Source organism: Callospermophilus lateralis, chromosome 1 (assembly GCF_048772815.1).
Source record: "Callospermophilus lateralis isolate mCalLat2 chromosome 1, mCalLat2.hap1, whole genome shotgun sequence".
In the NCBI taxonomy this organism is placed as follows: domain Eukaryota; kingdom Metazoa; phylum Chordata; class Mammalia; order Rodentia; family Sciuridae; genus Callospermophilus; species Callospermophilus lateralis.
In genome coordinates this window covers 19,642,954-19,656,652 of record NC_135305.1, presented here as the reverse complement: position 1 = coordinate 19,656,652, position 13,699 = coordinate 19,642,954, and the positions used below count along the sequence as shown (strand labels likewise).

The window sequence follows — 13,699 nt, the reverse complement described above, 5'->3', positions numbered from 1 at the left end:
TCTTCTAAAACGTGTTCTTCACGTCTCTGAAGAACATCACCTCACTTCACTTGGAATAACGATTTAACATTAGAACATGGAAGAACTTAGAGCAGGATTGTCCAACTTCCTACCATGATGGAAACATTCTCTGCATTTACATGGCCACCATTAAACACAGTGGCTCCCAAATACTTGAAATGGGACTAGTGAAGATGAGGAACTAAATCTTAATTTTGTTGAATTTTAATTAATTTTAATTACCTCATGTGGGTAGTGGTTACCAAATTGGATAGCACAGCCTTGAATCTTAAAAATGTCTTTTCACTGTAATTCTGAACAGATGGCCGTTTCACTCCTACCTGACTTTGTCTAGTGAGAGGGGTCCACACTCTCTCAGAATCCTACCTATTGGTGGGTAGTTCTATTGGAACCAGCCCTCACTTTACTTATGAATTATGTATATGCTTCTGTTATTCAGACATAACATTTAGAAAACACATTTATATTTCCTTCCTTCCTTCCTTCCTTCCTTCCTTCCTTCCTTTCTTTCTTTCTTTCTTTCTTTCTTTCTTTCTTCAAGGCTGAGTCTTGTGTTCTCACATGGACACAGTGGTAGAGAATTTCTGTCTTGCCTTATTCACTCTTTTCTGGGGGCCATGAGAACATTGGTGGCCATATTTCTATTCTGATTTGGTATGAATCCATGTCTTTTCACCTAATTCTTGAGTTTGTCAGGGAAAAGTAACTTGACCCTTGACAGGGGGCAGGAGGAATTGTGTTCCAAATTTTCACTTCTCTTCACTCTTCTAAGCAACTTCCAAGTTGGTTTAGAGATTAGTCCAAATATCTGTCCCCATTTCCCACTGACCTGCTGTGTGGTGCAGGAGCTAATGCCAAAGTTCTGTGGGTCTCAGTGTCCTTACTTTAAGTGGGGAGGAATCTCCTTTTCCTACTTGGGAGGATCAAATCATAATAACCACAGTGTTTTGAAAAATATGAAGTACTCCAAATGAAGTTGATGCTATTTGTGGTAACACTTCAAAGATGTAACCTATAATCCCTGCAGATGTCTTTCTGAATGCTGAAGTCAATAGATATAAAAACTGTCATTTCATAAATCTAAATCTCCCAAATTGGGCACTGTTCACAAGTAGAAGAGAGGGCACAAAGATTATCAACTTTAGGAATGGTACATCTCTCAGGTTTCCGTTCTCACAAATGGAGAAATGCAAATTGAGAAAAGTAATTTTAAGAGACTGAGATGTGAGGAATGGGAACAAAATAGGTCATACCTGCTAAACCGCTCCTAGTAAGACTTTGTGTTTTGGATTCCACTGGCTGGAAAGAAGAAACAACTAGAGAAGGCAAAACTCCTCAGATTGTTCTTATTATTTCTTGTTGCTGGTCTTGATAAATGTGCCTTGGTGAGTGTCTGTATTTTCTTAAGTAGCACAGACTTTTGGAACAAGATGGTGAAGGTTGAGCTTAAGTTAAGTCCAAACTGTACATTACAATCCATGTGTTTATTTGGTTTTTGAGTCCCAAATGAACCATTCAGTTTGGAAAAGGGCAAAATGGGTTGATAAATTGATTTTTTTTTTTTAAAAAAAGGACGAAAGTTCATTTTCTACAGTCCAAAAGCAAATGCTGCCAGATTTACTGTGTAACTACTGCAAATGTGGGTTTATATAACTTCAGAGATTCATATTAGTCTAGTACCAGGGTCTTTGATTTATTTTGTAAATACTGATCAGTCAGTAAAATACAAAGATGAATCAGCTTAAGTTATATTTCCCAAACTCAAAATGTAAACTCTAGAGGCTCAAATCAGGTAGAATTCCTAAGTGCCTTTTATATCCTAATTGCAAGTTTTCTTTTTTAAAAGATTATATATATTCATAAATAGCCTTCAGACAAAAGTATATGAAAAGTAAAATACTATTGAAAATATTTACATGCTATATAAATAAGATAATTGATGAGCTGCGGCAAGGAGCGGGTTATTGTTTATCAAAATGAACTATGGAGGTTCAAGGAGGAAGATGTCATTTTCAAGTGAAGATGCTCAGGCAAAGCATCTGAAGGAGGTTAAATTTGAGCTAGAAATTAATGACTAGATAGAATATGGGTAGTGAGGAGGTGAGGAGGGTCATTTTAGATGGGTGGAATAGAGTGACTTGTTGAGAGCCACAGCCCAAGTGGCCCCAGCAAACTTCCAGCTGCCAGCTGATTGGCTCCTCTACGGTGATGCTCATTGGGCTGTTTCCTGGTACGGGCCACCAAATGCCACAGTCTGGCTGGGCACATTTCAGGAGCCACTTGTCAAGCAGAAACGAGCTTTATTTTTAAAACACACAGGCTGCACCACAGGAGCTCTTCAGGAATTCCCTCAGAGCCCAACTGCCACCACAAGCTTCCAGCGAGCCTCTCAAACCCCACTCCTCCTGCTCTTGAGGCCGATTGGCTGGGTTGCGTGGGCGGAGCCAAAAGAGTCCCCCAATGAGCAGCTCCATGGTCTGAAAGGGTGGGGAAACAGCCCAATGAGCATCACTGCAGAGGAGCCAATCAGCTGGCAGCTGGAAGTTTGCTGGGGCCGCTGTGAGCCAATTAGCTGGAAGTAATTAATGACTAGATAGAATATGGGTAGTGAGGAGGTGAGGAGAGTCATTCCAGATGGGTGGAATAGAGTGACTAAAATGCTATAGAAAAGTATAAGAGATATTTGAAGGGCAATCAATTTTTTTTAAATTTAGGATGTCATGGTATTATCAGCTTGAAAGGAAAGGTAGTTAAATGAAGCATCAGTGAGTTGTAGTAATGACCCAACTGAAACTAACATAGATATTTAGGATTGATAAAATAGGTTCCCTGACTTTCTGTCACAAAGCTTGGAATTCCAAGAACACAAACCAGAAAGTAGAGGATGGGTGCAATCCAAGATTGAAGATGGGCTCGTGGATTAGTCCATTTTCTGCTGCTATAACAAAATACCCGAGGCTAGGTATTTTTATAAAGAAAAGAGGCTTACTTAACTCCCAGTTCTGGAGGCCCAGCATGGTGTCAACTTCCACTCAGCCATTCCAGTGAAGACCTCATGGCGGATGTCATCACAATGTCAGGAGTACATGTAGTTGAGAGAGATCATGTGGCAAGACAGGAAGCCAGAGAGCAGAAAGGGGCCAGTATTGCTCTTTTATATTGACCCTGTTGAGATAACTAACCAGGGTCTCATGAGAAATATCTTGACCCTTTTCCATAGGCAGAGCTCCCAATGACCTTATGACCTTCTCCTAAGTTCTTCCTCTTAAAAGTCCCACTACTTCTTAACATTGCCACACGAGGACCAAGCTTCTGGCACAAGAACACCCGGGGGACAAACCACATCCAAACTTTAGAAGGCTGGCAGAAGTTTAAAGAAATACAAATTCAAAGACCTTTTCTGTCCTATTCATTGTTGTGTTCTGTTGCCCCCGTACCTGGTACATGGTCATGCTCTACAAATGTTTATGGGATGTCATCTGTATAAATGTTTCTGTGAGACTTCATTGAAGTAGTTGGTGCATGGAATTGACAGGGAATGCAAAAGGACAGCTACTTCATAAGGTGCATCTCATGGTGGCCAGGGGCATTGGAAGACTAGAGTCCTTTGTATTAGAAATAATCATGTTGAGGATGACGTTATGTTGAGGAGATGAGCAGGTGTGTGATAAGGAAGGTGGAAGACAAAAAAAGAAGCTTCTGAGATATCAAAGAAATGTATACCTGATGCTGTCGAATATATGACCATCCCCATCTGTGACTCTTACACAGACTCACAGTACCATAGGGAGGCTCCATAAATATTGGAAAGGCTCATTTAACTGAGATCTCTTGTGGCTTGGGAATTCTATGATTTCAGTGCATTTGAAACTGAAGGCAGGGGTGATTTTCAAGATCATTCTGACCTAAACTCCTAAGTTATAAGAATTAAAGTGGAGAGTGCTAATGATAGTCTTCTCAGAGCTTCTCTGGGCCACTCTTAAATGTTCCCTGAAGCAGAAAACGATTTCCAGGGGGAAAATGTGAATCAGTCCATTTTGTAATTCTGTAAAATGTGGATGATAACAGCTCCCCGTCTGTGCATGTCTTTCTTTGTGCCAACTTTCCCCTTTTTAAAAGGACACTCATTATGTTGGATCAGGGTCCATCCTAATAATCCATCGTGACTACATCTGACCTTATTTGGAAATAAGGTCACATTCTGGGGTGCGGGAGGTTAGGACTTCAACATAATTTATTTTGGAAGAGGGCACTGTTCAATCCACATGCAGGAGAAAGTGTGGGCCGGGGCTGGGCACAGGGAGTAAATGAGAGCTCTGTACTTCCTGTTTCGTTTTCCACTGCTCTAGGAAATGAAGCCTATCAATCAAAAATTTAAAAGATTTAAAAAATGGTCCAACCCATAGTACATACTCAGAGAGTATTCACTCAGTGAGTGTTAACTTTTGGAGGCCGTGTTGACTTACTCAGTGTCCCTGATACCAATTTTACTCTTGATGTTCTAAGGCCAATATTGGCAATATCCCCAAACCCCAAGGACCACCCCGAGGCCCACATATATCTACAGGGGGTCACAATCCCATAAAGGAGTAAATAATTTTGTGAATATAAAGCATCATAGGGTATTTCTTGGTTTAAAGACACCTTATCTGAAATTGAATTAAAACTTTTAAAGAAAATAGTTGAGTTAGATAAATAGATAAGTACACTTTAATTCTCAACACAGGGAGGAAGTTGGAGAAGAAAAAGAAGTATTAGAGAAAAAAACACATAAACAAATAGCATAAGAAATATTAATAAAAATTCCTTTTTTTTTTTTTTTTGGTACCAGGGATTGAGCCCAGGGATGCTTAACCACTGAGCCACGTCCCCAACCCTATTATTATTATTATTATTATTATTATTATTATTATTATTATTATTATTTGAGACAGGGTCTCACTAAGTTGCTGAGGCTGGCTTCGAACCTGTGATCCTCCTGCCTCCGCCTCCCTAGCTGCTGGGATTACAGGCGTGCACCACCACACCCAGCAATATTCTACTCTTGAAAAAAAGTAGAGAAGGAAAGAGAAGAGACAAAGATTCAGGAGGCCCTCAGGGCTGGCCAAATATGCAGGGACACGCTTCTTGTCACATCTTGCCATTCACCTGGACCACAAGCTTTTGTGGAATCTTTACCAAAAGGCAGGACAGTGTGCTAAGATTTGAAACCTGTAACAGTGACCTATCACTTAATTACCGTAAGAGTGTCCTGTTTAAAGAAAATCCAGTACATGAGAAACCACACTGGAGACACAGATCACATTGGTAGGCAATGGTTTATCTGCCTTTGTAATGGGCTTGGTTTTTTTTTTCTGTTTTCCCTTTATACAGAGAGTCACACCAGAGGTCTTTCAATAACATAACTACAACTGTCCCCACACACAAATTTTGATTTTTGTAAAATTTTTCAAGAAGTCCCCTGTCGCCTAAGTCGATGGATACCTCCTCAGGCCTGCCTTTTTCTTTCCTGCTGCCTGACTGTCTGGGAAGCCCGAGAGCTTCGTGGTTTTCAGAGTCTCTCTGGGTTGACATTTCTTCACTTCACTGCTTGAGAGTTTTTGTTTCCTAACCAATGTGGCTGGAAAGAATTCAACACTGACTGGGGGCAGGGGAGGAAATGAGGGATTACCGGCTGGGGACAAGGAAGCTGCTGCTCCCAAAAGAGAAGGGAAAATTTTAAAAAATCACAATTCTACCCAGACATGGCTCCTTGTACACAGGGATAGTGCAAGAGACCTTCAGAGGAGCTCTGCGAGGTAGAGTGAGTGGCTGAAGGGAGACCTCCAACCCCATCCCTGGAGACCCACCAAGATCAATCTTCATACACATCCACCTTCTGTCCCTCGTACTGCACACACACACACACACACACACACACACACACACCAGCCGAGAGTCACACCACACGGTGCACAGATGTGTTTTTGCTCTGTCTTCTCCCTCACTTGCAGCCACCCAATATCCACCCAGCAGAAGCCAGAAGGGCTCTGGTCTGAAGCACTGCAGGCAACACCAGCTCCTTCTCTCTTTTTCTCTCCCTTCTCAGTGCCCCCACCTCATTCTGAGCTGCATTCCAACCATAGGGAGTTTTTCTATGGTTGGAAAAGAACAAAAAGTTGCCAAGGATTCACTAAAAGGTGAAGAGTAGGAGGAGAGAATGGGTACAAGAAAAGGAACTCACAGAGGTAGAGAACCAGCAAGGATGGTCCGCCAAAGTGACCACGAGATGCTGGTCGGTTGCACTTACCTTTGAGTTCTGCCGGATATCACCTTCCTCTGCAAATCAAGTGCATGGGGCCTCCTGGGATGGCCTGTTTCTTAGCACCTCCAAAAGAGGTACAGGTGGAGCCCTGCAGGAGGCAGGATACTCTCCAATCTACCTGGATAATTCAAGAAAAGTCAAATAGTTTGCTGTCAACAGACTTTTCTCCCATTTCTGTTTGCTGTCGTTATCATTATTCAAGAGGCTATTCTGTAGGTAACAAAAGACTATTAAAAGAAGAAAAGAGACAACCCACTCCCTCACTGGACCCAGCCAGCATTTGTACCCCAAATTTGGTCCCCACCGGCCACACAGCTGCCTCATACATCAGCACTGTGGTTGGAACAGGAGCTCACACCAGGAGAGAAAGACTCTCAGACAACCTTGTAGAGGACTTCAAGTCATTTTTTTTTTAATTCTAATAATTATGGGGAGATCAGACCCAAAAGTATAGAGAAATGCATTTATGGTTGATGAAAAAAAAAAACAAACTGGTTGTCGTCTTCTTCATCAGCAGCCAGTCTTAGGAAGTCCTCTTGGTCAGAGTGAAACAGAAAAACAGATTTCCAACTTTAAAACCCCCAATAATTTGAATTCCTAAAGATTTCTGATGCAACTTAAATAATATCCTTGAGGATAAGAAAAGGGTATATGTGGGGGGTAATCAAACATTGTATGTTTTTGTTGTTGTTGTTGTTTGAGAGTTGGGTTTTTTTTTTTTTTTTTTTGGCTGAGATTTTGTTTCTGTTTTTGTGGGGATTTTTTAAGAGAGGAAAAAAATACATCTTGAAGAGAAAAGAATTTGACACTTTATTTAAGAAAGTTTCTGCAACTTGGCTTCAAAACCTAAGTTTTGCTTTTAAGGATGCCATCAGGTGATGGCTTGGGGCTTTCACAGCGCCTGATTTTCTTACACAGGGCAAATGGCTCATCTTGTGTTCACAGAAGGGGCTGGAAAATATTTTTTTGTGATCGGAGTGCAGCAGAGAGCCTAGGATTCCAGAGGAAGTGGAGACCTCCCGCTCCACACAGGAAACGATCTCGAAGCAGGCTTTAAATGCCAGATTCCAGGCTGAGTTTAACTAACCACTGACAGCTCTGTAAACAAAGCAAGGACAAAAAGAGCCCGCTTCTCCTTTCCTGGTAGTCATTTTGGGTTTGGGGGCTGCAGGGGAATTCTGGAAGACTTGACTCCATGGCACAGAAACACAGGGGAAGCGGGCTCCTTATTTGAAGAGCTTTGGAAAAAGAACATCTTTCTGGACTTAAAATCATCACGGAGGAGGTAGGAAAGGGTAAAATGGTTGGATTCCATCTGTAGAAAGAGCCGGGATTTTTGAGCTCTAAAACCAGCTTGGTCACAATTTAACTGCTTTTAAAAACACTGCTTTGTGATGTTTATTTTCAGCAAAATTATTGCTGCAGTCTTTCTTCAAATTCTGATGCTACTAATACTTTGAGAATATGCAAATGATGCCTAGATCTATGCTGTACCATTCTATTTCTCTCTTACTTATCTTAGTTCCTACATATTTATTTTCTTGCCACTTACACCCCCCAAACACACTTTTATGTGCACGCGCACACATGTGCACACACTCTTTTCTGTTTTTCTCTTTCTTTGTTCACTTTTCCACAACTTTTGTCTGGGATTCAGCCAATTACCAAGAACAAAAATCACTCAGTAGCTCTCAGGTTATTCTACCATTATGTCAAGTCTTTAACACCTCTCTTCTCCTCAGGTCTGTTATTATTATCATTTTTAATGTGATCCTGGGATCTTACTTATTTGTTTCTAATAGTTTCAGAAATGAGAGTGGCTTTAACTCAGCTGGGAAGTCAGAAATTGATCACTACCTTTCCATTATCAGTCTTCTATGGTATTTTTCTTAGGAGGAAAGAAAAAAATGAAAAACTGGAGGGAGGGTTAGAGCCATGCCCAGGAGGTACTGGTTGGACTCGTCCATGATACTGACTCTGCCTCCTTCCTTTTAGATCCAGACACCATCTGGTCTCCCTAAGACTGAAACCACACCATGGATGATTTTGAACGTCGCAGAGAACTCAGGAGGCAAAAGAGGGAGGAGATGCGGCTGGAAGCAGAAAGGTAGAGATCCAGGTGGACACAGCCTTGCACTTGATGATTCACACTGTTGGTTTCAGACCTCAGAGACTGTTCCCTCTGAAGGGACAAATGTGGCCATATTGCATGCCAAACTGTTTGCAGAAGTAGCTGAGAGACATTTTCCCTAACTGTTAAGACTAAATTTTGCATTAAAAAAAAAAAAAAAAAAGGAATGCAAGCAAGGATCAAGAAAAATCTTGGAGAAGAATCAAATAGTTGTGTTTAATCGGTGCTTTTCATGGGAGAACTTTGAATGACAGACTATATGTGAATAGTCGTTTTAAAAGTACTGATGATACAATATTGAGTATTGGAAACATTTAGGAAATGGGATCTTTCGTCCAAAACAGTAGAGACAGAAAGCCCCAGGTGAATCTTGTGACAATTCTTTTTTCTTATTAGAAAAGCATCCAAGTCAGGTATCTGTGTAGTAAAGGTTGACAGCCAGTGAACTGAATTACCATGGAGATTGTGGGTGTGGTTGGAAGCAGTTAGTGCTGTACTGGTGACCTGAATGGGGGGGTGGGGGGATAAAGTATTGGCATATGACATACCAGGCATAGATGTCTATTTTAACATTTTAGGCCTCAGACCAAAAGACAGTGGCATTTGATGTGGCTAAAAAATCAGATGTTCTTTTGATAGTTCAGACATTCACAGGAAGAAAACTGTTAAAACACTGCTTTTAAATTCAAACCAGTTTTGCTTCCCAATTGTCCCCAGTGCACAGATGAAAAGATGGTGGCAAGACGACGATCCTCTCACGATCCTGCAGTAGGAAATTGAACTTATACTTGTAGCAAAAAGTATTGAGGGTCTGACTTATATAAAGAATGAAAAAGAAGATAAAATGTCTGCCTTGGATTGGCTTGGCCAGGGTTGGTTGCCATTCATGGAATGTCTGTGCATATACTCATGGCACCATGGATGGTACCTGTGTGCTATAGGAGCAAACCCTATCTCTGCTACTTAGTCCAGTTACCATGAGCAAATGACTTCTCTTTAAGCCATGGTTGCCTTTATTTGTAAAATAGGCACGATTTTTATGTATGTATTTTATTTATGTAGCTTGTATGGTTGACAGGAGGATTATTGAACTTCGTAAGTGACTTTGCCCAGTACCTGGCAAATAGTGCCATGAATGATAGCTTTTGTTAACCATTATTACTAGTTAAACAAGTAATAAACAACACAGTGATAGAGCTGGAAATAAATATTACTGCCAAGAGAAGGAAGGGTAGTCATTACCCTGGGACACAACTAGTCAGAAAAAGCTTTTTGGAAGTAGCAAGGAAGTGTTGGAGGAAATGTTGATGGTGATGAGGAGTGAAAGGAAGGCTGTCTAGGAGAGGAATTGACACCACAAAAGCTCAGAGGGGAAATAAGAATCCTGGTACAATAAACCTGTCAGGTGCAGAAGGAACAGGGGTTGGTCTAGTACATCCTCAGTGTTTCTATTTCATGTTAAAGGAATAGAAAGAGACCTAACAAGGGAGTTATATGGGTTAAAGTGTGTATAGTAGACTAGAATATGGAGATCCCTGCACCAGAAGAGTTCATATTAAACTTAAGGTCATGGGGGCCTGAATCTGGACAGTGACTACGGAAATGGAGAGAGATCACAGATGAGAGGGACAATTAACAACTCTTTTATGAGAGGAAAAAACTCAAAGACAATTCTAGAAGCTGTCAGCCCGAGGAGCTGAAAGGAAGGTTTCTCACTGTCCTCTCTGGGGAAGCTGGGAAGGACTCCATTCCGGATGGTCTTGGGAATAGTGTGTGATCTCAGGTAAGCTGTATCCAAATGGAGATATGCTCCCAGGCACTTGGAGATAGGGAATGCCAATCTTCATTCAGAAAGGAAGAGAAATTCTTATTAGAAAAATAAATCTGGGCAAACTTCATATGATGGTAGTAGTGGTGGTGGTGTAAAAGCTGAAGTGAATCCCAAGAAAGCAAGTGTGCAAAGAGTGAAATGTCCTAAAGACATAATAGAAACCGTCAACAGAGACAGAAGATCAGGAAATGGGGGAGAAGCAGGCAGGGGATGAGGCTCCGTGGTGAGTGGACCTCAAGGCCGATAGGCAGTGTCTGGGCTGTGCTGTTTGGGCCTCAGGTTCTCCTGACAGTCTGCAGAATATCCTGACCCAACCAATACTTATCAGTCACCAATCAGGTTTCAGTGTCTGTTCTAGGGAGGTGGGAAATAATTCTGATACATGGAAAGACATAGTTTTTGCCTTCATGGATCTCAGGACATGCTAGGAAACCACGGGTCAGGCCAGAGTGCAGGGGCCTGACAGAGTCAAGGCTGGTGGACTCAGGAAGGGGGACATGGCTATGAGGCACCGTGTTAGATCATCATCAGGTTGGTTTCTTCAGCTTCTTTGCTTTTCTACATCAACAGGGGGTGAGTGAATCATTGTGAAAGGAATGACAGAACCAACTTGCTGTGGTTAGAGCCAGGCTGTGATTAGAATGAATGAACCAGATTTTTTCAGACTCAGGACTTTGCTGAAGAACTGACCACATAGCTACTCAATTGGTTTCCTCGGGTTTTATGTTTTTCATTTTGTTTTTTAAATTGTGTGTGTGTGTGTGTGTGTGTGTGTGTAAGGATTTGTCTTCTCTTGATGTCATTCTTAAATAAAGCTTAGTGTGGTACCCTTAATAACCTCAAATAAATTCACACAAATTTATCCTAACCTTTTTTGCTTACATTTCTGTCTGCGTTACTTCTTTTGGTGTATCATGTTCCATTTGTTTTCTTCTCTCTCCCTCCCTCCTCTTTATTTCTTTATAAGAGAGAGAGGTAAAGGACTTCCTTATATTTGTACTAAGTTTACCTTTCCATGTTTCAAGGTGGACCTTCAGTTCTGTTATTCTACTAAGTCCCTGTTCCCCTGCAGGCTTTTATAAAACCTGAGCAGCACAGGTCAGGCCTTGTGGTCCAGCCAACTTTCATGGGAAAGTGCAGGGTGTGTACAGGAAACAGATGGCCAGAACCAGAAAGCCAGGGTCGTCTAAAATCATGGTTCTGATTTGAAGACAAAGAGCAAGTGGGACCCTGGGCAAGTCCTCCTTCCCTTAGGTCTAGACCTTGGCTTCCTCCTGTCACACAAGTGGGTGTTTCCTCAAGGGAAGTGATGGTCAGTTTAAATTTTCTTTTGCTTTTAGGATTGTCTAATTTTTTGTGTTGATCTTATATTACTTTATTTTAAGACCAGACTGGAGAAAGCCTAACTTTTCTTTGGATAGAGGGACCCAGAAGAAAGCACTTGTCCCAGATCTGGAATGGCAGTGGAGTATATTAGCTAAAATAAGTGGTTCCAAGACTCAGGTCCATGCATTCATCCTCAACACATTTTTATTGAGCATCTATTCTGTTCCAAGCTCTGAGTTCTGTGTTCGAGGCACTGAGAATAGACTAAGAGAATGACAGAAATGGAAAGAGCTTGCTTTTCAATCTAGAGAACGCCAGGTAATGATCAAGAAACTATATTCTTATCACTTCAAATATAATGTGTACCCTGATATTGCTTCACACATTAAAGATGACTTCTACCTTTGCATGCTGCATCCCTGCATTCCTGTGGGGAAAGGGGGCCCCGCAGAGAAGAAAAAGTCCATTGACCTTCCTTGCCCACAGAGGCTTTTCTTTTCTTTTTTTTTCTTGTTATTCATCTATAATTTTTTTATTGGTTGTTCAAAACATTACAAAGCTCATGATAAATCATCTTTTATACATTTGACTCAATTGGGTTATGAACTCCCATTTTTACCCCAAATACATATTGCAGAATCACATCGGTTACACATTCACCTTTTTACATAATGGCATATCAGTGACTGTTGTATTCTGCTACCTTTCCTATCCCCTACTATTCCCCCTCCCCTCCCCTCCCATCTTCCCTCTCTACCTCTTGTGCTGTTGTTCAATTCCACAGAGGCTTTTCTAATAAAATACCTTGTTGTTTTAATTTGTTGCCAGTCAGTTTGCAGTGATAAATAATTTAAAGTTGTTCTCTCACCGGTTGTCATAACCACAAATTAAAATAGGCCAGATTTTTAGACATTTTATTCTTCAGAAATAGAATTTTTAAATATCATTTAAAAAAAAAAAAAACTACTTACACATGTATACTTAGCACATGTGGGCTTTCATGTGCCTGGGGCTGGAATTCACTTACTGCACCATGGCTGCAGTAAGATCCACAGATCTCATTCTTAAGGTTGAGCCCAGTCCATTTTGAATGATCTAGCTTTCCAACAACCTAGACTGCAAAACCTCGGTCACTGAAAATATGCTTCCCCTCTTAGTCTTGTCCCCCAGCCTGCGCAACTTTTATGCTGGTCACGATATCCTTGTTCTTTGGCTTTCACACTGTAGGTTTTTGAGAAGAGGTCATTAGATTTGTTTAAAAAAAAGGTACTTAATTCAGTTATCAAATATATATATATTGAATATCTACAAAGTGCAAGATCCTACACTGAACCATGGAGACCCATGGTCTCTAGTAGAGGCCAGATGTCAATAATCACGAAGTTCACCTCCTAGAGTCATCTTAACCCAAAGGGGAATAAAAATACTTCAGTACACAGAAGGAAATGTGCAGGTAATCAGTGAAAATCCGTAATGCATTGTTCCTAGCAAAAGTCATTATTTGTACACATCTCATAAGAAACTATTTTTCCATCAATTACCTGTTAGAATGAATGGATGAATAAATAAAATTTTAGTTTTGCTACATTTGTTCTCCATCAGTCTTATAAGAATAAAAACTTACATAGATCTATTCTTCTTTCCTTTCTGTTTCTCTTTTCTCTCAATCCCCCTCGCTCTCTGCCTCCATCTCCATATCCCTCAGTGCACCCTTATGTAATTCCTGAGGTCTCTGTGCATCTTCACCAACACTCGATTCTTTATTCTCTCTCTCTCTTCCTATATATACTCCTGAACCATCTATGCATGCACATGTGTTTGTGTCATAAGAGAATAGATATATATAGTGGGAAGGAAAGGGAAGACATTTTCCAAGGGGTCATCTAGCTCTCTTTCCATTCAACAAGTACAAAAAAGTGCTAGGCCTTTTATATGCATCTAGTAAATATGGACCAGCAATGGCACCAGCAATACATATGTCAGAATGCAATACATGTATTCTATATAAAGGAAGGACCACCAGGAAGTGTAATGGTCAGAGACATATATCGCAGTTCTGTACATGGGCTGTAGCCTTAGGCAACTG

The 13,699-nt window shown here is 40.9% G+C and overlaps 1 protein-coding gene across 5 annotated transcripts in view; it reads left to right on the top strand.

Moving 5' to 3' along the window:
* Positions 1–13,699, top strand: part of Cald1 (caldesmon 1) — a 175,652-nt gene that overhangs the window by 73,596 nt on the left and 88,357 nt on the right. For 4 of the 5 annotated variants that reach the window (XM_076832983.2, XM_076832963.2, XM_076833006.2 and 1 more), the window contains exon 3: positions 8,321–8,432. In XM_076832983.2, coding sequence (XP_076689098.1) covers positions 8,362–8,432 — 71 coding nt within the window. In that variant the 5' untranslated portion in view covers positions 8,321–8,361. Of the gene's footprint in view, positions 1–7,418; positions 7,611–8,320; positions 8,433–13,699 lie in introns of those variants that run through there. The other variant, XM_076832972.2, reaches the window with a different exon arrangement.